Raw genomic sequence first — 22932 nt, 5'->3', positions numbered from 1 at the left:
GTTGCCAAATGGAAGCTTCAGTTTCCCTATCTATAAAATAGGATCAATGATAGCAACTAACTGTGAGGATAAGTGAGAAAATATCTGGGGAGGTGTTCTGCAACTTTAAGTAAGCAACTATATGTGGATACATTGAATTGGGAGCAGGGAAGATGGATTTAACCTAACATAGAAATCCTCCCCATTTAGTCATTTCTCACTCCCCATCTTTTTTTATAAAACTTTTTTTTTTTTTAATCACTTCCCATCTTTCTACCAAACACAGGCTACTCATAAAATCCAGGTTAAATCAATAAGAAAGGAGAAGCCCAGTGAGGTCACTTTGGCGGGGCCAGGACTCTGGGCGTGCCAAATTTATTTAACTTGATGAGGTTGGAGTCAGACTTGTTGACTCCAGCTACTTTTTTAAAAACTCCTGTTTGTTCCACACAAATACCCAAGTCTTCCTCGGAAGCCCCAAGCCCCGTGTCTCTGGAAGCCCCTACTGGCGGCCAGGTTGTCCCTCGCAGACAAAGGCCTCTTACATCATCTCTGCCAGCACAGGAAGTGGGGCGGGCTCCCCGGCCCAGGTTTTATTTGCCCCCACCGTGGGCTGCTCCTGTGCCAGGCCCCAGAAGGATGCCCACAGCCCAGGCAGCTGCGTAGAGTCCCGGGGTCAGGAGACTTCTCGGAGCTGTCAGAAAGCGCGCTAGGGTGGACTTCATTTTTCTTGGCCTGTGCCAGACAAGGAAAACAAGTTGGCTTTGGGGGCAGACTGGATGGTGGAAGGAGAATTAGCCAGCAGTACCCCGAAGCCTGCTGCAGCATGGCGACTGTTTGAGAGAGCTGTTGGAGGCTGCTTCCTGGGCTCAGGGAAAATGGGACTGGGGCACAATTCCCCTTACTGAATCACAGAATTTAGGGAAGGGGAGGATCTTGGAGACCCCTAACCCAATCTTCCAGTTTTACTCATAGGAAAACTGAGGTCCTCAATATCCCAGGTAATAAGTACTAAATGGTAGGAAAAGAACCCTACCATTCAATATTTCCTCCTCCCGCTCTCCAACAGCTCTCTCAGGATAGGGAGAAAGTTGAAAGGTCTTGGCCAAACTCCCTCCCAGGGTCCCTCCCATTTTCTTTACTATTTATAACTGAGTTGGTTGCACTGTCCTGACAACTCTCATTAAGTTGTCCAGTATCCACTGGAATAGAGCTCCTGCAAAAACAAAACCAAACATAAAACTCTGCTCTAGTCACATTCATTACAACTGTGTCCAAGCTTCATAGTTTCAAAAAGGGGTGACTTTTCTTCTCCAAGGAGCGTGGTAAAACTGGAACTCAAGGACTTGGAATTTTTTGAGGGCAGGAGTTTCAGTTGGAGATGTTCCTGAAACGTGGCCCATACTCAAAACTGTTGATTGAAATTCTTAAGCTAAACTCAGTTAACTTGTTTTTAAAAATATTTTTTATAATTGCATGTTAATATCATTTGCTTGCAAGTCTATATATTGTATGTTAGACATTTAAGTACTTTATTCAGAGGAGGGGTCTTGAGGCTTTGCCAGAGGACTGCCAAAGGGCTTGGTGACACTTGTCTTTGTTTCAGACAAAGGAAAAACATTTCAGAAATCACTCTAGGGATCTGACACGTTCATGTCAATTCTCAAGGATCAGGAAACTTGGAATTTCATATCTTGTTAGAGTCCCCCTTACTGAATCTGAAAGCCATCTGGAGCTCTAAGTTGAATTTATTTATTGATTCTCTTTTCTTAATGAAAAATATACACTCTAGCTTAGAAATAAATACTCCAAATACTCCAAGGAATCGGTGCTCTCATTGGTTTTTGTCTTCCCTCCAAAGATGCAGATTACAACACATCCATGCTTGCTCATTTATTTTGATTCTCATGCATATTTTCTTATAAATTCACCATCGGGGCTCACCCAATTATGTTGAGGGTCTTTTTTTCGTATTTTCTTTATTTTTAATCAATGAAAATCTGCTTTTCCCCATCCTAAATTCTTACCTTTTTCATTGAGAAACACAAAACTTGTTACAAACATGTAGTCAAAGAAAACCAATTCCCGTACTAGCCATGTCCAAAATATAATTATAGATATATAGAAGTGACATGCTAAATCTATCACCTATCAAAAATGGTAATGTTTCATTATAAGTCCTCTGGAATCATGTTGGTCCTTGCAAGGATATTAGAACAAAATAGACTCTAAACGTGTACAAAAATACTTTTTATGATAGCAAAGAAGTAGAGGGAGTCTACATCCATTAGAGAACAGCTGAACAAATTATGGTATATGAATAGAATAGAAAGCTATTGTGCTCTACTGTTAAACAAACAAAAAGAAATTATGAAGGTAATTATTCCAGAGAAATGAAAAAGTATTGAAAAACTATTGCCGAGTGAAGCAAGCATAACCAAGAGAATAATTTATAGATAAAAACAGTATTGAAAAGATAACTCAGAAAGGCTTAGGAACTCTGATCATTCCTCTCTCTTTTCTGTCTTTTTTCCCTGTTTCATGAAATACACTCAACTCTCCCACTCTGTCTCTCCCTCTCTTCTCTTCCCCTTTCTTTCCCTTCTGTCTCGTTGTCTCTTTCTCTGTCTCTGTCTCTCCTTCTCTGTCTCTCTCCTCTCTCTGTCCCTTTCTATGTCTCTCTTTTTCTCTCTCTGTCTCCTCTCTTCTTCCCTCCTTTGACTAGCTGAAATATGGGTTGCCTGGATTGGTGCTCCTCACCTTGCCCCTCGTTTGTATAGATTTTTACTTGTGCTCCCTGATTATGTAAAATAATTTTCTCATTCTTCCTCTCTCTTTCCCTGCAGTGAAATCCTCTTTTTCTTCCTTTGTATTCTTCAAGATCATCAAAGCCTAATAGAATTACTTCCAAACCCTATACAGAATTAGACTTCCTCTAGTCTGGTTATGATAAGTTTTTCAGGAGACATATGGGTCATTTTTCCACATTAAAACATAAATAATTTAACCTTGTTTGGTCTTATGATTGCTTTCCCATGTTTTCCTTTTTATGTTTTCCTTTTCTCTTGTATTAGTATTTCAGAAGTTCTACTTACCTCTGGTCTTTTCCTCGGGAAGCAATCTATTTCATTACTGTCAATTTTTCCTTCTGCAGGATTGTATTAGGTTTTTTTAGGTAAGTTATTCTTGATTGTAAGCCTCTTATCTCTTAGCCTTCTGGAAAACTGTATTCTAAGCTCTCAGATCTTCCATAGCGGCAATTACTAAATCTTGTATAATTCTGACTGTGGCTCCTCATCTTTCTTTCTGATTATTTACAATATTTTTTTTGACCTTGGAAACTAGATTTTGGCTATAAACTTCCTGGAAGTTTTCATTTTTGGATTTCTTTCAGGAAAAAATTAGTAGATTCTTTCTATCATCACTTTACCCTCTGGTTCTGAGAGATCAGGAAAGTTTTCTTTTATGATTTTCAATCATGTGATATCTAGGGGTTTTTTTGGCCATGGCTTTCAGGTCGTTCCCTGGCTCTTTTCCATGTCATTGGTTTCTTTGGCTATGAAATAACCTACATTTTTTTCTACATTTTTTAATCTTTTTATTCTTTTGAACATTTCTTGTTGTTTTATGGAGTCATTATGTTTTATTTAGCGCATTCTAATTTTCAGATAATGTATTGCTTGGGTAAGGTTTTCAACCTCTTGTTTCAAGCTGTAAATTACCTTTCTAATTCTTCCTTCCATACTTCTCTTTTTCTTTGTTCTGTAGTGTTCCCATTTCATATAAAAAGATTTAAAACTATTTTTCAACTCTTGTTTCATCTCTTCCAGGAATTCTAGTTGAACTCATGCCCAAGCTGTGCTTTTTCTATGAGAGTTTGCTTGTACATGTTTTACTAGAGTCATCTTCTTCTGGGCTTATGTCTGCAGTATCCTTATTACCATAACAGTTTTTATGGTAGGATTTTTTTTTGCTAATTTTTCTAGACTATTTATGAAGTCAGAATAGCCCGCCTCTGCTATATACATCTGTTGGGAATGTTTAGGCTGAGTTTGTATGCTCTAGGGTCTTACTGCTGCTTTGTTGGTAGCGTTGTTATTTTCTTCTCGATTCTCACATACGTTCATGCTGGGGACCTGCAAACTTTCAAGTGGTCCCAGAGTGGTCTGATCTAGGGAAGGCTCCGATGACTATCTTTCCTCATCAAGATTGATCTGGTACATCTTCTAGACCTGTGTGGAAGAGTTGGGGGGGTAGGGTTCAGCTGTGCTTCTGGCTACTTTATTTTGGTTCCTTATGGTCTTGTAACATTACATTGATATCAACAGCAAGATCCTAGACTGTACTAACTCAACCTAAACGTTCCCAACAGACATGTACAGCAGAGACTGGCTGTAATACAAATTCGGATTCAATAAATAGTCTGGAAGAATAAGCAAAGAAAAAAAAATCCCACCAGTAAAAAGCTATTATGGTGATGGGGATGGTGCAGACATAAGCCCAGAAGAAGTTCTGTCCCAAACAGAACTCATTACCTTTCCCCCTAAGTCTCTCCTACCCCCATCCTCATTAATGTAGAGGGAAACGCACAACCTGGGAGTTATCCTGGATCCCGCCCTATTGCTCATCCCACCCTATCCAAGCTGTTGTCATCCTCTCCTGCTCCCTTTCTCCAGGCTGTCATCACCTCATACCTGGATTACCGCAGTGGTGGATTGTTGGATCTGCCTATCTCAAGTCTCCCCCCATTCCAAGGCATTCTCCATTAGTCACAAAAGTAATTTTTCCGAAACATACATCTGATCATGTCGCTCTCTCCTCACTCAGGAAGCTTCACCGGTTTCCTATTGTCCAGAAGAGCAAATACAAAAGGCTCTTTTTGGGATCACCTAATCTGTAAGATTTCCAAACTTATTACACCTAACTCTTCCAGCCACACCCCTGGCTGCTCGGCGAACAAGATACTCCATTTCTCAGCCCTGAGTATTCTCCTTCATGACTAGAACACTCTTCCCCTTCACTCCGACTCCTGACTTCTCTGGCTTCAGTCCCAACTAAAATCTGTGTCCTAGAGGGTGAGGCAATCAGTATTAAGCGACTTGCCGAGGGTTATGCAGCTAGTAAGTGTCAAGTGTCTGAGGCTGGATTTGAACTCATTTCCTTCCTTCTGAATCCAAGGTAGTTGCTCTATGCACTGTGCTACCTACCTAGCTACTCCTGGAAAGCCCTTTTTTGAAATGGATTCTGCTAGACTTCTTCCATGGAAAAAAATATAAAATTTAGTATACAGCATGCTTAAAAATCCAATTATGGATTGCAGTGATAGGATTTCTGTATCATTATTTTCTAAGACAAATGGCCTAATTCTGGAAAAGACAAGGTCTTTTCATGGGCAAACAAGTCCATGACATGGAGTTTTCTTAAAGAGTATTGCTAATTCCAATAGTCTTGGGATGGAAAATGCTAATCACATCCAGAACAATCACCATGGAGACTGACTGCACTGAAGCATAGTATTTTTGTTTGTTTGTTTTCTTTATCATGGCTTTCCCCCCTTTTCGTAAGTCTGATTTTTTTCGTACAAGATGACAAATATGGATATATGTTTTAAAAGATAGCACATATTTAACCAATATCAGATTATTTGCTATTTTGGGGAAGGGAAGGAAGGGAGGGAAAGAGAAAATTTTAGAATACAGTTTTACAAAAACGAATGTTGAAAGTCATATATATTTGGAAAAATAAGATACTAGTCAGATAAAATTTTTTAAAAGTATTGCTAAAGAATTTTTTGGCATGCTGCACATTTGCAACTATTAACATAAAGATGCTTTTAAAGCCTCAATAAGTCAGAAAATTCAGTTAACTTGAATATTCCCTTTTCAGTTCACACTAATTAACAGGGGTATTTCCATATCTTATTTTCTGAGTATAATAAGTTAGGTGTGTAATCACATAGTAATCAAGGAGTACCATATTTAATCAGATGAAGATAAAAATTTTGGCTGTCCTGGTGGAATTCCATTCTTACTTTATATTTGCATCTTGAATAACTCGGGATTTTAAAGGATGGTTGGTCATTTTATACTTTTTAGGCTCCATCATTCCTTGGATTTAAAAACATAGGCAAACAAGATAGCTACTTTTTGACTCACCGAAGCTGAAACAGTCCCAATAGAACCTGGTGAACTGCGTGGGCCCGTCAGAATTCTACGGTTATTATGTGACCTTTAAAAAGAAAGAGCTCTCCTATTTAACACAATTCATGCCAGATAGGACCAGCAATTGTAAGTTCTTTGAGGGAAGGAGCCATCTTATCTCTTTTTCCATCCCCAGCACTTAGCACTGTGCCTAACATATAGTGGACACTTGCAGTTCTTGATTGACTGATCACAACTGTCATTGCTGTTTAATATTTGTTATTTGATGTCAAGGATACTTAGATTCTGCAAACATTATTAAATACCTACTGGGTGCAAAGCGTTGCTCTTACGAAGTCAGGTTGGCCCTTATGATTCCTAAGTACATTTTTTATTTTGTTGGTTTATAGTTTGCAGAGTTTATTTTCTTCCTTTTTTGAAAATTGAAAAATTTGAAAATTAGCTGTACATTTCTAGTCCCAAGGCATCTCTTCCAGCCTCCATAATCTTTCCAAAACTGCCACCAACTGCACACTACCATTCATCTCTCTGTTCTTACACACCTTTTAGAGGTAATGGCAATGGTGATTTTAACCTACCGAGGGCAGAGAAATGTTCTCTGGCCACCTCTTGCCTGTCCTGGGTCTGTCCTATCCCTCTCAGTCCAAAGATGATGAATTCTCTTCTGAAGAAAAAATAGGAATGGCTTTAAGAATTGAGTTAATTTCCTTTTCCACAAACATGAGTTATTACCATAGTATCCTATTCCCATCCTATCTCAGACTCTTGCCCCGAGCATGGCGCTGACAAAGTTCTTTTTGTTGCTTCGGCGTGGTTGACAACTGGCTCATTCTGGGTCCAAGAGGAACAGAAGTGGACTTCTGGCAAGAATGGAATTCTGATAACAAACACAGATGACCCCATGGAAGACGAAAAGGGGGAATTATTTAAACCTCTTTCTTCATCTGGGAAATGAAGGGGGGGGTGTTAGATAGTCTTTAAGGTCCCTTTGAGTTCTAAATTCTATAACTTTAGGTGTTGCCTGAACAATATATCCAAGAGTCAAGCTAAAGTAGAACATTCCTAGTTTTGAGTCAATTCTTTTCCCTCTCGTCCCTCCCTGTCCTGATTCAGGGTGAATAGAAATGAAAGGGAAAAGAGCTGTGATCCAGCTGATTTGTTGCTTATAAAAAGCAGGGTATACAATTGGCTAAAAATGGATTAAGTTTTTTTTTTTAAGTATCATTTGTTTATTCCCAGAGAGAAGAAACCCTTCATTATTCAAGGACTGACAGTCTAGCTTATACGTTCATCAAACATCTTACTTCCTTTCTTCCTCCTGCCTGATCTCCCACCCTTCACCCCCGGGGTCTTGTACTCTAGAGCTTAGGCTAGAGAAAGAAAAATATGGTTTCCAAACCCAGCCCTGTTATTCTTTGTGAATCAAGTTCTGGTAAATGGTTGAGTGGGGGAGGAGGTAACTGAGCTGAAGGGAGGTTTAAGAATTCTCAGTGAAATTCGGTTACCCAGGGTCCCCCTGTCCCTATTAGTCCAGATAATTAGGAGTTGGCTGTAATTGCATTTCTCCGTCTCCACAGTCACTGAGAAAGAAGCAGTGATGTGAGGAATGTCCATGGGGAGCCCTAGAAAGGAGCCCTTTTGGTTCCATCTGGAGAGGGACACTGGGGCATAAAAGTTGGCATAAATACAAGGAAGAAAGTGTCAATGAGAAGGGCTTTGGGGAACTGTGGGAATGAACTTCCCAGAAAAATCCAACGAGAAAACGAATGCTGTCTTCACTCTGTCAAAGTTAATCCCTTCCCCTACCTCTGGGAGGGCTTGGCTGCATCTGCAACACAGGGAAGAGAAGGTTAGAAGGGGAGCTGGGAAGCAGCTTTAACTCCAATTTTACCTATTCTTGAGGAAGTAATAATAATTAGTCGAAATATCATAGTCAAGTTTATAAAGCCTTCTAGGGTTTGTGATGTACTTTGTACAGAGTGGCTCAAAAACCTTAGTGGAGTTTTAAGTTGTTAAAACTTAAAACTCCATTAAGACTTTTGGAACATTCAGCCTGGATTATTTCATTTATTGCCTCATAGCAATTCGGTGAAATAGCGGGTACTATATGTACTACTTATTATCCCCATTTTGCATATGAGGAAACTGAATTTCGGAGAGGTTAAGTGACTTGCCCATGAACTCATTCCCAAATGTTAGAATTGGGATTTCAATCAATTTCTTTCTGATTTTGGGTTCAATTCCAATTTTGAGGTTCAGATCTGTGCTGTGTGACCCTGGACAACCCCATTAAACTCATTGTACCAGGCCCATTTGGTACAATAGGCATTGGTAGAGGAAGTTTCTTCACAGGAAATTCCCTAAACCAATGAAAGTCTGGTAAGGAAAAAAAAAAAACAAACTATGAGCTAAGTATTAGAACTGTTGTTGTTTGTTCTTGGTTCTCAAAAAGACCTCTTGACCTCAGGGAGGTGATGCTGTGCAGATGAGTAGGATTTAAGGAAGGGAGATTGTGCAAGGTCACCTGCCTCAGTTTCCCCTCCAGAGCCATCTAGGTCCAGGGGCAAGATGTAGATCAGGACGACTGGAAATGACCCTGGATGAATGGAAGACCTTGGTGTTTTTAAGCTAAGGTCTTTTCCAGGTCTCAGTTTGACCGAGGCAATGCTCATTAACAAGAAACGAGGCAAAGAATGGCCTCTTTTAAATAGTCCAAAAAAAAAAAAAAAATCCGTCTGGGAGGGGTTTCTGGACAAATCAGAAATAAATTACTATTTACATTCACCCTGAGCCAATCAGGGCCCATACAACGAATAAGTGGGGCTTGACATGTTAGCCAATCAATGAAAGCCCAAAAGATTTGGGTTTAAGGCAAGATCTGTAAGAAAAATCTGGCCTGTAAACCTGCCTTGGGAGGTCTCAGTGATCCACTGAGAGATCCCTCCATCTAATCCCCTCTCATTTAACAAAAAGGGAAAAACTTGAGAACAAAAGTGGGGAAGGTTAGCATCAAGAGCTAGCAGCAGGACGAGGACTTGAGCTCCATTTTCTCCCCTGCAATCCAGGATTCTTCCCCCTGGGGCGTCCAGCATGAGCCATGTGGGAAAGAAAACCCTAAAATTGACGTGTAGGGCTTAGAGACTCGGTCCTTTTCTTAACCCAGGCCAGCTTAGAAGCCATCTGATGTAAGTCTGCCAGGTGGAGGGAGGTTAGCTGCTGGTTACAAGTACTACTACAGAGGCTAAAGATAGGAAATCTAGACTAACCTGAGCAAGGAGAGCATGGCAAGAGATCAAGGCTCCTGAAGAAGTTTAGTGGGTCCTGAATAAAACAAATCAACCAGAACTCAACGATGAGAGTTCTAATCAACGTGATACTTTTTTAAAAATCCTGCTGTAACACAAGGACTCTAATAAGTCTAATGTTTCACAGAATTCTGTAATGCAGACCGGTAGAGAAAATCTGAGTGGGCCACACAGATCTCTGTGGAAATTTAGGGGAGAAAGGACATGGAGGATAGGAATGGAGGCCAGAAGCAACAACTGCATGGGCTTCCAACACTGGGGGCTCAATGGAAAGGGGGGTTGTGATAGGGGCTAATAGACAGGACACCAATCTGCAAAACCTATGGTGGCCCAGCGTGACTAAGAGACCCGACGTATGGTTCGGGGGAAGGTTTCCTCATCTGTAAAATGGGAAGGTTCCTTCCAGCTGCAACACTGTGTTCTATGATCTACAAACTGAGTCAGACACAGTGTGGCTTCTGGCCTTTATTAGAAAGCAAGACTCGGAACAGAGTGCGAAGGCTTGGAGAGCTGTCCTTTCATCCATGCCCTGGGTAAGGCCAGTCTCTTGATTTAAAGAACTCCTTCAGCCCCTGGAGATTGACCGCAGGGAAGTAAGGGCCAATCCTCTTCCGGATCCACCACTTGCCCTGGGCAGCGTGCTTTCCCCCTGGGCGGCTGAACTTGTATCTGTAGTGTTCTCCTCTGATCCACCTGAAAGGAAAACGAGAAAGTTGAGCTCCCCCTGCTTGGAAAGCCACTGAAGAGGCACCTGGGAAGGAGAAGGGCCCCTGTCCTTAGAAAAGCCCAGCAGGAGATAGCTAAGCAAATGCCACGGCTGTTTCTTCAGGAGAAAACCTATCCCAATGGCTGTCTCCTTCTCAGTCTCCTCCTGAGTCGGTTCCCAAGAAGGAAAATGAGGCCATCGTTGTCGGGGGGATGCGGGATGAGACACAGAATCAGGACATCCCAGAGGAGGAAGCTAAGTCCGGGAGGAGTCAAAGGCCTGCCCGCATCACCCAGCCAGTCTGTGGCCAAGGAACTGCAAAGAAAATCCAGCTTTTCTGCAATCTCACACTCGTGTCAAACTGTCTTTCTCAGAGTGCCCCAAACTGGCTCGAAGTGGCCCATCCCGCATGAGCATAAGGGGGTGCTGCTCTGCCCCGTTCCCTGCCTTTCTCCTCCCGGCTGCTCCCCTGACAAGCTGGGTACTCTGCAGCCTGCCGGCCCTCCTCGTAGAGCATCTGTTCCTGGCCTGATCTGAGAGCTGACAGAAATGTAGATTTTCCAGAGTGTGGAAAGAAGTATTCATCAGTCACACGAAACACCCTCCAAGGCACACATGGCGTACCATTAGCCAGCCCCGTCCCACTCTTCCCCCCTTGATGTATGGCACTGCCGACAAGTGCCAGAAGTACAGCCTTGCCTTCGGTTCGAGGTGGACGAGCTCAGGACGCTCTGCCTCATTGGCTGGGTAAGTTAATAAGGTCAGGAGCAATATAAAAATGTCAGAGTTATATTACCGCACGATCCATTTACAATCGCTCTGTTCAGCTACTAAACATTACACCTACAATTCTAGCAGAATCGGGCTTCAGCAGGGGCCGCTTCAGGATGCCCAGTGGGAAGGCCCGAGTCCTCCTCCACAAAGGACTGCCTGCTCTTGGGCCTGATGTCTCCGATTTTAGACAAGGAAGGGGAAATCAAAGGGGTGTGCATCAAGCCCGACTGATGCCTCAGATGGCAGCCAGAATCCCCCAGACGCTTGTTTCTGCCCTGCCCACTGGAGTTTTCCCCCCACGCTAAAATTATGCAGGCATGGAGCAGTCCTGCGTTCTCCGAGGCTAGGCCAGGTGGAGGGAGGAAATTGTAGCTCGGAGAAGCTCTGGGCTGCAGAGGCTAAGGGCCACAGCTGGGACTTAAGCCCCGGCCCTTTGATGCTTAGTCCAGTGCTCTTTCTGCATCACCAAACTACCGCTTGTAAACTCTATGTATGAACTCCTTTCAAGGTAGATTAATCAACAAGCACTTATTAATTGCTTACTCTTTGTTAGGTTCTGAGGCTATCAGTGAAGAGTGAAAATAGACGGCGTCTAAGAGAAGTCTCTCTCTAAAGGGGAAGACAACAAGGAGAGGAACAGTTGCATGCATGAGACAGACGAGATGGAAGGTCCCTTAGGAAGGGTGGCCCACAGAAGGCCAGATTTGAAGTGAGGAGGGAAGGCCTTCCAGGGAAGGGAGACGGCCAGTGCAAAGGTAGGGAAAAGGGCCATAGTGTGGTGGTAGAGTGCGTGGAGTGGAGAAGTGCACAGAAAGCTTGGAAGGATAGGGAGGGACAAGGTTGTAAAGAGCTTTAAGGAGTAAACAAAGGCGTTTATATTATTCCTGTAGGTAACAGGGAGCTGCTGGAGTTTGAATAAGGGGTTGATATAGTCTTTCTTCAGGAAAGAGCCTTTGGATGGAGAAGACACCAGAGGCAGGGGGATCAATGAGGAGACCTTCAGAAAAGGTGAGCAGGCTCTGTGTGCATGGAGAGAAGGAAACATGCAGAAGAGATGCTAGAGAGAGAGAAAAATGACAAGATCTGGCAACTATTGAACATAGAAAAATAATTATTTATTTTCTGTTTGAGGAAAGTCCTTTGTAGTCATAGTATCTTGTACCAAAACAAACAAACAAACAAAAAGTCCTTATTTGTGGCAGACACAGGGAAAGGTTTTATACCTTCATTTCTTCCCTTAATTTTTTTTTTTAAGGACTCTTGTAGACACATACTCTTGCACTCTTTCTAACCTCCTTCACTTTCTTTAGGACCGTGTTCTTTTATTTCCCTCTTAGGCCTCTCTGTATCTCTCCCCACTTCTGCCATAGATCTCTTATTTTTTCTCCACAGAATTCCCTCTCGGATTTTCCTTTTCCACAGCTCCTTGCAGACTTCATTTCTGGGGTTGCACAAAGCTGTAGGGTGGGGGCAGTGGTCTACGTGTGAGTGATACCTTGGCAACGATCTGCCCAACTACACCTTCCTTCTCCCTAGGAGCTTGCTGGTTAACTACTCTAAATACATTTAATATCTCCCTGGCCCCTCTGCCCACTACTGCCAACCAATGTGAATGCCTTAGTTCAGAAAACCTGGATTCTATCACACTAAAGGAGATCCTTCTGCAGCTGTGGTTTAATTATATTCAGGAGTTTTTGCGTTGATAAAAGTCAACTGGGGGGTGAAGTGTTATTCCCAGAGTGTTTCCTGTTAATAATTAAAGTGTTACTACATAGCTCAGTTGATGTGAGTTCAGGTGGTCTCCAGGCTCTTTCCTGAGATAACTGGGTGGTGGAGGAGGCTGCAGAGGTCCTGGTATTTGAAAAATTCAGGCTGCTCCTTTCTACTTTCTCACCTCGAGCAACAGCAATAACTCTCATTCATTTTGCATTTTTAGATCTCAAAAGAGCCCGGGGAATCCTGTTTCACAAAATTTTGAGGCATGCAAAAGTAAGGGGACCTGTCCAATGTCTCACAGCTCTTTGTGATTCAAACGCAAATGTTTTGCTTTCAAGTCCAGCAATCTTTGCATTATAATCTGGGGTCTTCCACAGGACAGATTCTCCCCATCTCATCTCTGCCTTAGAGGTGTAACGTTGGACAAATATTTCCCCAATTTGGGCCTGTTTCCACCTCTGTACAATGAAGCAATTGTGGTTCTCAAACTTTTTAGTCTCAGGGCCCTTTACACTTTTTAAAATGATTGAGGACTCTGTCTCCTCTCCCCAGAGAGCTTCTGTTGATGTGGCTTGTGCAACGACTAAAGCACCGGCTCTGGAGTCAAGAGGGTCTGATCTCAAGTCCAGCCCCAGACACGGAATAGTTGTGTGACTTTGGAGAAGCCATTGAACCTCTGTTTCAAGCTCTTCTCTTGAATATTGTGAATAACAATAGCACCTACCTCCCAAAGTTGTTAGGAAAATGAAATGAAATATTAGTAAAGTCATTGTTATTATTGTTCCTGTCGTAACTGGCTGTGTTAGAAGTTAAATCACCTTAGTATTATTATAGAAATAGGTTTGACCTCACAGACCGGTCCCAGAGAGGTCCATTTCATTCTCTGAGAACTGCTGGCCAAGATCATCCATCTCTGAAGTCCCTTTAAGGACTTCATTGGGTTTGAGAATCAGTATCACAAAACATGCAGGCAAAAAGGCAGTGAGACCCGTAAGAGTCTACGTGGTCATCTGCTCAGCCCTTGAAAGGAAAACTGCCTTATTTTCTTTTGAAAGTGTCTGTGTGTGGTGTGCCTGCTGTGATTTCCCACTTTTTCTGACTAAATGTTTATCATCAATAGTTATGTTGTATAAAGCTACATCCCGTGAGCTTTAAAAGCCAGACAAAAGCTCTATTTTAAAGGGAGAAGTTGTTAAATTCAGATTTCAAATAATAACTCAGCCTATGCTTAAACCACAACTAATTTGGTGATGGGCCACTTTATCTTCAGTGTGGATGTATTGGGGGTGGGGGCAGACACTTCAGTAAATTGTTCCCATTTCCCCCCACTCTGGTGTTTTACTGACACCCTTTCCTAACACCCAGATGATTCAGATGGGGAATGTGGAGGGAGGGTATGTTGTTCTTGTCAAATGTGAGCTAAGTGTGTGGAGGGACGCGGCTTAGGGGTCGCCACATCTGCTTCCTCTGGAATGCAGCGGTGGAAAGGCAGACAGATGGGAACTGGGGGAGAGAAGACTGTTCCTTTGAACAGGATCTATGATGGCTTAGTGGAAAGAGCTCTTGCCTTGAAGCCGGAGACTTGGGGGCTAATCCTGGCTCTGCCCCTTTCCACCTTTCCAGCTTTGGGCTTTACAATCAGCTTATATGGCAAGTGATTGGGTTAGATATTCCTACAGCTCCTTCCAAAGCTGGGAATGTGGGCAATGGAAAGTCAGAAGGCCTAGATATAACTCTCACCTATTCTACTTACTACCTGTGTAACGTTAGGCAAATTGTCACCTCCTCTGTAAAAACAGAGATAATAATATGTGCATTATTGTCTTCCCTGAGTTGTTGTAAGACTCAAATATAAAAGGGGCTTTGTAAAATTTAAAGTGATTATTGAGAGATGCTTTTGTTATCATAATTATTCAGCATTATCAAACATGATTCCTCAAAAGAAGAAAAAGGCACAAGGCTGAATTACAGTAATGCAAAATAGTACATGACAGACATTTACATGATAAATTCATTCAACAAGCATAAAACAAACTTTCATAAGCGATGTAAGGAAAGTCATTAATGACTGGGGAGGAGATGGCATTTGAATAGGGCTTTAAAAGATAGATTGGGGGTCTGTGGGTCTGCGTGTGCATACAAAAGCAGGGAAAGCAGGACATGTTCAAACTGTAAGGGAGTGATGTGAGATAAGGCCCAAGTAAGGGAATGCCAGAATGTGGAAGGTTTTGAAAGTGTGGCCAAGGAGGTAGCTTTGACTGCTATAGAAAAATGATTTATCAATATCCCCATTATTATTCTACCCTCTCCATCATTGTCTTTAAAAATCCCAGTAGGGGACTGGGTGTGAGAGCTGCAGATGAACGGCCTTTGTTGTGGGTTTGCAACACATGAATCTAATAACTTCTTAATCTCTCCCCCTTCTCCCTCCCCCCACCCCATTCCACCCCCCTGGTGAATTTTGAAAGATAACCTTTAATCTTAGCAAGATAAGGGATGCAATTTGGGGCGGGGTGGGAATCCACAAACAATGGGTTGTGAAATTGTCTCATCTTGGCTCTACCCCAGGGTCCGGGACCTTACTAGGGAAAAGTCCCAGGGTTCAGAGAGAGCTCAGGACAGATAACCAGACAACTGGAGAGCAGAATGGCCTCCACCTGAGCCAAGAAACTGACTTCTAGCAGGAAATTCTACCCCAGAGTCACTAATCGCCCCATGATGTGGAATAAGAGTCAATTTAATAAGCACTATCAGAGCACCTACACTGTGCCAAACGCCGAGCGAAATGCTGATGATACAAAAAGAAAAAGGATAGTCTTGGCTTTTGAGGAGCGAACATCCTTCTGGGCTATGTAAGCTTGACCTCCCAGCCTTTGGGACCAGTGGGGAAAGGCTAGATGAGGGTTTCCTGCAGCAGGACCTTGCAGAAGTAAGCTCTCATGCTTGATGGTCCCGAGCCCCCGAGAGAAGGCAAGGAGGGCCCTCTGCCAGCCAGGTGGTGAGGAGTGGGGGAGCTTCCCCCCAGGAAGAGGCCCAAGGTCTGGCCCAGATATCCTGCCTCGGGCTTGGGCCCGTGACCCCTTGGCAAGAGGATGTTGTGATCATCAAGTGACGATGCTGAATCAGCGGGGCCCACCCCCTCTCCACCAGTCAAACTGAAATCGGTGACAGCAGCCTTTCGATCGAAAGCCACAGAGGACGGAAGAGTAATAAGTCAGAAACAAAGGGATTCATAGTGAAACTCCGGGCTCCTGCGCTCCTACATTTAAAAACATCTTGGTTGTCCAGCGAGTCTTCGCTACATAATGAGCTTTGCTTTGAGTTGGTTCTAAGAACCTTGGCCTTTTGGGGGAGGACTTAAGTCTAAGACAATGCGGCAAAGTTGTGATTCCTAGGCATATCTCTTTAGGAATAGTGTTATGTTAAAAAAAAAAAAAAAGAAAAAAGAAAAGAAAAAAAAGATTAAAAAAAGTTGTAGGCCAGTAAACCTAAATTCTGTGTGATCTGGGGACAGTCAACTTCTAAATGTCCCTGAGCTGCCCTAGTTTACCTAGAACTACAGCTAGGGAGGAGCTGCTAATTTGTGTCCTGGAAAGGAGTTTCCATTCTGGGAGTTCTCCCTATGAGGGAGATCACGTCTGGACAAAACCAAATGCACAAGCATTCTCTGGAACTCAGCCCACGTGAACTCAGCTCGAGGCACTTTAGCCGGCACAGAAGATAGAATGCTGGGCCCGCAGTCAAGAAGGCCCAGGTTCAAATCCAGCTTAGCACATTATGAGCTGTCCCTTATTATTATACTTAGGTAATCGTAATTGTTGTTTATGAGATGAATAATGCAAATCCCAAGGAAACAAAAAGTTGGAAGCATTTGTGACTTTGTGTAGGGATCTCCTGGTGTGGTGCCTCCCTTTGCTTTGATTCCAAGACTAGTGATTTTCCCCGATACCACACTGCTCTGAACATCACTTCCTCCTTAAAAAGAGGGCCATATGACCTCATTGTTAGAGGTCCTCGGAGAATTGGGCCATGCCTGGAGAGGACTTTGCCGGCCAGGGATGAAACAGAGACAGAGTCCAAAAAGATAATGCCGTCAAGGGCACATTCCATTTTACTACGCAATTGTTTTCTGGCTGCCAAGTAAAACACACATATGAAAAGAAATGACAGGAGGACACATGTTCTGGAACGATTTTATAAACTTTAAATATTTCATCTGTTTTAAAATATTCCCCCAATAACAACAATTCATCACCAATTCACACTGAAGATTAACTGACTCTCACATCTCAACTTTCACGATATTAACATTTTTTTTCTCCCCATAAGCTTGGTAACCCAAAATTTCACCTGAAACTGTTTAAACATTATCATTTTTTTCAACACCCTCTAACTGGGAAATAGATAAGTTGATCTATGTTCACTCCTACAAGAGATTTTCGATCTGGGACTGAGAATAAGTAGGGCAAGTCTCAAACCAGCATGTTTTCAAAGTGAGGAGGCCCAGTGAACCCTGGAGAAGGGGGGGAGACAAAAATTGCGGCACTGCTCTTTTCAACAGCAAGGTGATTCGGGCCAGTTCCAATGGTCTTGTGATGAAGAGACTCATCTGCACCCAGAGAGAGGCCTGTGGGGACTGAGTAGGGATCTCAACATAATATTTTCATTTTTTTATTGTTGTTTGTTTGTGCTTTCTTTTCTTTTTCTTTTTTTTTCCCTTTTTGATCTGATTTTTCTTGTGCACCATGATAACTGTGGAAATATGTATAGAAGAATTGCATATTTAATGTATATTGGATTACTTTGATATCTGGGGGAGGAAGTGGGGGGAAAGGGGAGAAAATGTGGAACACAAGGTTTTGCAGAGGTGAATGTTGGAAATTATCTATGCAAATATTTTGAAAATAAAAGGGTTAATAAAAAAAAAAATTGTGGCCCTGGCCTTTCTGAAGCTTCCAGGGGTATCTACATTAGTTGCAGCCACTCTTGGCAACTAGGGCTTCTATTTTGAAGGGAAGGAGATTAAATTATCATTTGTATTTAAGGTCTACCCCAATGGAAGATGCAAAAAATCTCCATCCAGGTGTGGGATAGTGTAACTTGATAGGTGTATTAACAAACAAGTTAGCATTTAATTTGTATACACACATCCATGCCAGAACTCCCTAGGGCTTGGTGGGACTCCCTTTCTCTCCCTATTGTGCTTCTGTGTCCTTTCCCAGCCTCCAATCCTCCATTCCACCTGGAAATGGCAGATCTCACTGCTAGTTCACTTATAGAAAGGCAAGGCTGGAAGTGACCATACCACTCAGCAGCCCCCTCCCACCCCCCAATGCTTACTTCCACCCTAGTTTTAACACAAGTGTAATTGGTGATATTCTCACTCTCAATCATCCCAACCCAGTTCTATATCCCTATACCTGAACCTCTGGTTGCCCAGAAACTCCATCCTCATTCTTATTTCCTAGCTCTAGTCCCAGAAACTGTGAGAAAGAACAGTGATAATGTGGACATTACATGGTGCATGCTGTAAGGTATGTATGATTGTTGGTCCAGCTCTATAAATGAGGAAACTGAGGTGAAGTGAGACATTATGTGACCTGCTCCTAGTTACATACAATCATCAGGGGAGGGAGGTAGTTGAACTCAGGTATCACCTGATTTGGACTTCAATTCTCTTTCTACCACCCTACACTTTCTCTCAAAGAAGTACTTAGGAGGCTTTAATCTAGAGTTTGCTTTGAGATGTACAGGGATGAGTCTCGTTTCAATGCTTAATGTACCCAGAGACCCGGCTCTCCTTGCCTTCATTTGCCTTAGTTTTTCCCTCGAGGAGATTAAAAAGAAAGGGAGGCAGAAGAGAGATAAGTCTGGGGGAGGTCTTCAAAGGGTTGTGGTCCCTGCTGCAATATGGTTTTGTTTTGTGGCGAGCCTGAGAAAGACACTTTCTGATCTGAATTAGTGCCCAGAGAAACCGTTGTGGTGGAGAGAGGGGATCTCAGCTCTGCCCTTTATGGCCCTATGACCTCTGAAAAATGACTCAGTTTCTCTGGGACTGTTTCCTTGTCTTAAATCAATACCTTCTAGATGACTTATTGAGGACCACCGCCTTCTCCCCTTCTCTCTTTGAAGGCAGTGTCTGACACAAAGAATTGGCAATAAATGCTTGTTGAGCTGCATTAGCTGGTGTCTAGAGCCCCGCAGGAAGAGTAAGGAAGCAGTGGGAAGTTGTCCCTCATGGATGTTGGAGGAGGTGGTAGGCTTCTGCTCTGTCTCTCTCTTCTCCCATTTCCACCCTCCGCCTCCAGCCCAGGCAGGGAGACTATCACTGATGGTCACGCTGGGAGAATTCCCAGTCGCTTCCTAACAGGAATGGAAGAAGGGACAGCTGTCAATCTGCCAGAAGCTCTGGAAGCAAGAGATATGTTTCTCACATCTTAAGGTAGAATTCGTGACACTGCAAAGACACAGCCCCCTTGTATACTATGTGTTTATATTTCTGCTTCTCTGCAAAATCCTTTCATGGCTTCTTATGGCCTATGCCTACTGAAAACTCTTACCTGGTTCCATCTCCCCTCTGTTCTTTGATTTTCTAACCCAATAAATAATAATATTATTGTGATGTCATTTCATTTGATCCTCACAATAACCTTGTGAGGTAGGTGCTGTTATTTTTATTTTATTTTATAGATGAGAAAACTGAGGCAAAAAGCTCCTTGTTAAGTGACTTGCCCAGGAAGTGTCTCAGGCAGATTTTCCTGACTTTAAGTTCTGTGCTCTGTCCCCAAGTTGTTCACTTTATTAACTTTGGGCTGGAGTGCCTTTTCCCTTTTGCCTGTTCTGTTCCTTTTTTTTTTTTTTTTTTTTAAAGCGCATCTCAAACACTGCGGGCTCTGGGAGTATTCCTCCTCTTTTGAAAAGAACCTGCTTGTTCTTCCACGGAACACTTAGTATTACATAACATTCACTTATCTACATTTGTACAGTGGGGTGAGTGTGTGTGTGTCTCTACATCTACCTGTGTCACCAAGAAGGCTGCTGTACACCCTCCTGGCAACTGCTTCCTCCTGACTGATTATTCTCAATATGACAGCAACATCTAGTGAAGGCCTGAGAACCTTGCAATGAGCAAACCCACTACAAACCCAGGCTCATTTGGGGATGGGGCCTGGATGGGTACTTTGACCTTTACTGCACAAATGATGATCCCAATATTAGCTAATCAGCAAAATTAAGAAAAAGCGACAGGCTCCTCTCCGAGCCTCCAATGTTCTCACTCCACTTGTACAATTCTTATCCCTCCTCTAAAGCCCCCCCAACGCCGCCTCCAGACAGCCTTTCCTCATCACTGCTCTGAACTTCCCTTTTTCTGCTCTTAACATTTTTACCGCTGTTACTGGCTTAAGCGGCACAATTCCCAATAGAATATAAGCTTCTTGAAAGCAGGGACGGTGACTTCCTTACATTCCGCACCCGGTCCACCGGCCCCACGCAGTGTAAAGCACACAATAGAAGCTTCGTGAATGTTTGCCGGACTGAAAAGATGATGTGGAGAGTGTGTGTTTAGGTGGAGGAGCAGATAGCGTGAGAAGGCCATTAGCTGAGGAGGGGTCCCAGCTGCCCACGGGTCCTAGGGGCCCTGGGAGAGTTAATGAATCTCAGGTTCACCAGAGGAGCAGACTCCTCACCTGCTCTAAATGACCGGATTCTGCGCTTAACCAGATGACTCCAGAAACCTTTACACATGGGCTCTGCCTCCTTGCTGACCCTCACCATATGGCTTCTTCTTGAAGCCCAGGATTCTCAGACCCGGGAGGGAGCAGACTGAATGATAGCCCTGAGTCTCCCGGGGGAAGATCACTAGGAAATACAAATGATAAATAATTTTGAGTAATTTAGCAAAGTGCCGCCGCAAAGATGAAACGAGGCTTCAAACAACAGGCCACATGTGAGGCCCTACTGATTCATCTTCTCCCGGCAGCCTCCTGGGCAAGGCTGGGCTATCTGGATAATGGTGTTATCTAATGAGATGTGGGTTGTGGTCACTCCAGCCCTGGACTTGGAACCAGAAGCCTGTCACAGGAGAACCTCGAGAGGACAGGGGCAGCCCAGAGGCTGAGGAAGGGGGTTGGGCCAAGAACGTGAGTGCCAGGGGCAGAAAAACGCCATCTGCCCAAGGCAAGCTGTGCCCCGGGTGCAGGGGCACACACACGCCATCATTCCTGCCTTGTCACGTGGCCACTGAGAAAGAAATAATAAGCACCATTTCTTCAATCAATATCCCCCAATTCATGCTGCCAGATGCCCAGTAGCAGCTGTGCCACTGAACTTTTGTGATTCTCTCATATATCAGACTATTATGACGTCTTCCAACTGTACGTGTTAAAAATTAGCAGCAATATTCGAGTTGTTACGATTGGAGCCTAAATCTCTCAGACAGCTGTAATTAGTTCCAGAGGGCGCAGCTGTCTCCTGCTAACAGCTGAAAGCTTTTTGGAGGGAAAAAACAGGACCCGTGTTTTCTGTCAGTATTAATGGTTGACAGGGTGACAGGGGAGGCATATAAGCCAAAACATGGGCTCTCTCGCTTTCTCTCGTTCCTTCTTTCTTTCCCTCTCTCTTTCTATTTCTGGATGTTCTACTTAATAGTCATTCAAAGATTCCAGAGATCATTACAAAGCAACAGTTCATTAAAGAAGCAAATGTGAGAAAAAAGCCTTCTCTTCGGCTCTGTGGTTGAGGAAGATCCCTGGGATCTTAGACCAGGCTGATCTAAGAAGCATGAAGGTTTGATGAGTTATAAAAATACTGCCCTGTCCCCACCCTCCCTTTTCTTCCATCCATGAGTATCTAAAATGAAGAGCTATGACTATTTAATTTCCTTCCATTTGATGGGAGGCTTAGAGATGAGATCTATTCCTAGCCACCTAGGAATGTCTTTGAAGTTCCATCAGTAACTCATTGAAAACTAGAGTATGTAGAGATGACTTGCTTCTGTAAATAGTACTGCCTTGTCTGGTGGGACAATAATCCTTCTTCTATACCAGCAGCAGCAGGTTCCAATAGAATAAAATCTTCATGGGACGGTGGAAGTGCACGGATTAGTGCTGAACCATCACATAGAGTAGGTAGATAGAAGCCTTATTATTAGAAGGCTTTACCAGGTCATGTAAAAGGCACTTCAAAAATCTAAAGGGTTAGGAAAAACCTTTTAAGGCTTAATTCAGATGTCACTGCCTCCATGAAACCATCCACAACCTCCCCAAAGGCAGAAGTGGTTTTTCCCTTGGGTTCTCTACCTCCAAATAGCTCCCAAAGTGATTGTCCTAAAGCCCAGGTTTGACTATGTTATTTCAATTGCCTCTTAAAACAAGTACACTCTTCTGTTTGGCATTTAAAGCCCTTCACAAGCCAGCACTTAGCCACCTTTTCAGTCTCATTATACATCGCTTCCCTTCACTACAGTTGAGTTAGACTTGCCATCTTGTTCTTCACAAGGCCATCTTCTGTCTCTGAATGCTGCAATTGGCTATCTCCCAGGCCTGGAATGCACTTCTTCCTCACTTCTACCTCTTAGAATCCCTGGTTTCCTTCCAAGCACCTCAGCTGCTAGTGTTTCCTTGTTATATTGTTTAGTTTCTAAATATACATTATGAGTAAGTAGGATTTACAGCAGAAACGCAAGGTTGGTTCAATATCAGGAAAACTATAGTAGATCATGTTAATAACAAAAACAATCAAAACCATATTCTATTAATGATTGGAGAAAAAAAAAGCCTGATACAATACAAAAATTTCTATTAAAAACACTAAAAAATTTAGCATAGATATAAATGAATCTCTCTTTAATATTGTCAATAGATTATTCTACAGCCAAGAGCCAGAAATATATGTACCATTGATAAAGTAGAGGTTTTTCCAATAAGATCAGGCATAAAGCAATGATATCCATTATCACAACTAATTTTTTTAAACACAATGTTGTTAGAAATGCTAACTAAAGCAACAAGATGAGAGAAAAAGGAGGGAATGTATATAGGCAAAAAGGAAACTTGGCAACTAGAACTGAAATAACATTGGAGGTTCCTTTGTGGCATGCCTTTGGTCTCGAATTTCAGTACTACAGTTACCGAAATAATTCATGACCAGCCACTGGTTGATACCCAGAATTTCATAAGAGACAACTCTTATCCAGATAATCCAATATTGTCCTGTCTGCAGCCAAGAAATTTTGCTTAAGATACTGGAGGCAATGAAATCAATATAGATGATAGATTTCCCTGGGAATTCT

The 22932-nt window shown here is 42.9% G+C and overlaps 1 protein-coding gene across 1 annotated transcript in view; it reads right to left on the bottom strand.

The window, feature by feature from the left end:
* Positions 1–9897: 9897 nt before the first annotated feature.
* The window catches only part of LMF1 (lipase maturation factor 1), a 745091-nt gene continuing 732056 nt past the window's right edge, over positions 9898–22932 (bottom strand). Inside the window, exon 11 of the mRNA XM_074279711.1 lies at positions 9898–10138. Coding sequence (XP_074135812.1) covers positions 9964–10138 — 175 coding nt within the window. The 3' untranslated portion in view covers positions 9898–9963. The remainder of the gene's footprint in view (positions 10139–22932) is intronic.

The sequence above is a fragment of the Sminthopsis crassicaudata genome, chromosome 1 (assembly GCF_048593235.1).
Source record: "Sminthopsis crassicaudata isolate SCR6 chromosome 1, ASM4859323v1, whole genome shotgun sequence".
NCBI classification, from domain to species: domain Eukaryota; kingdom Metazoa; phylum Chordata; class Mammalia; order Dasyuromorphia; family Dasyuridae; genus Sminthopsis; species Sminthopsis crassicaudata.
Note: the sequence above shows the minus strand (reverse complement) of the source record. Positions and strands in the feature narration are given on the sequence as shown.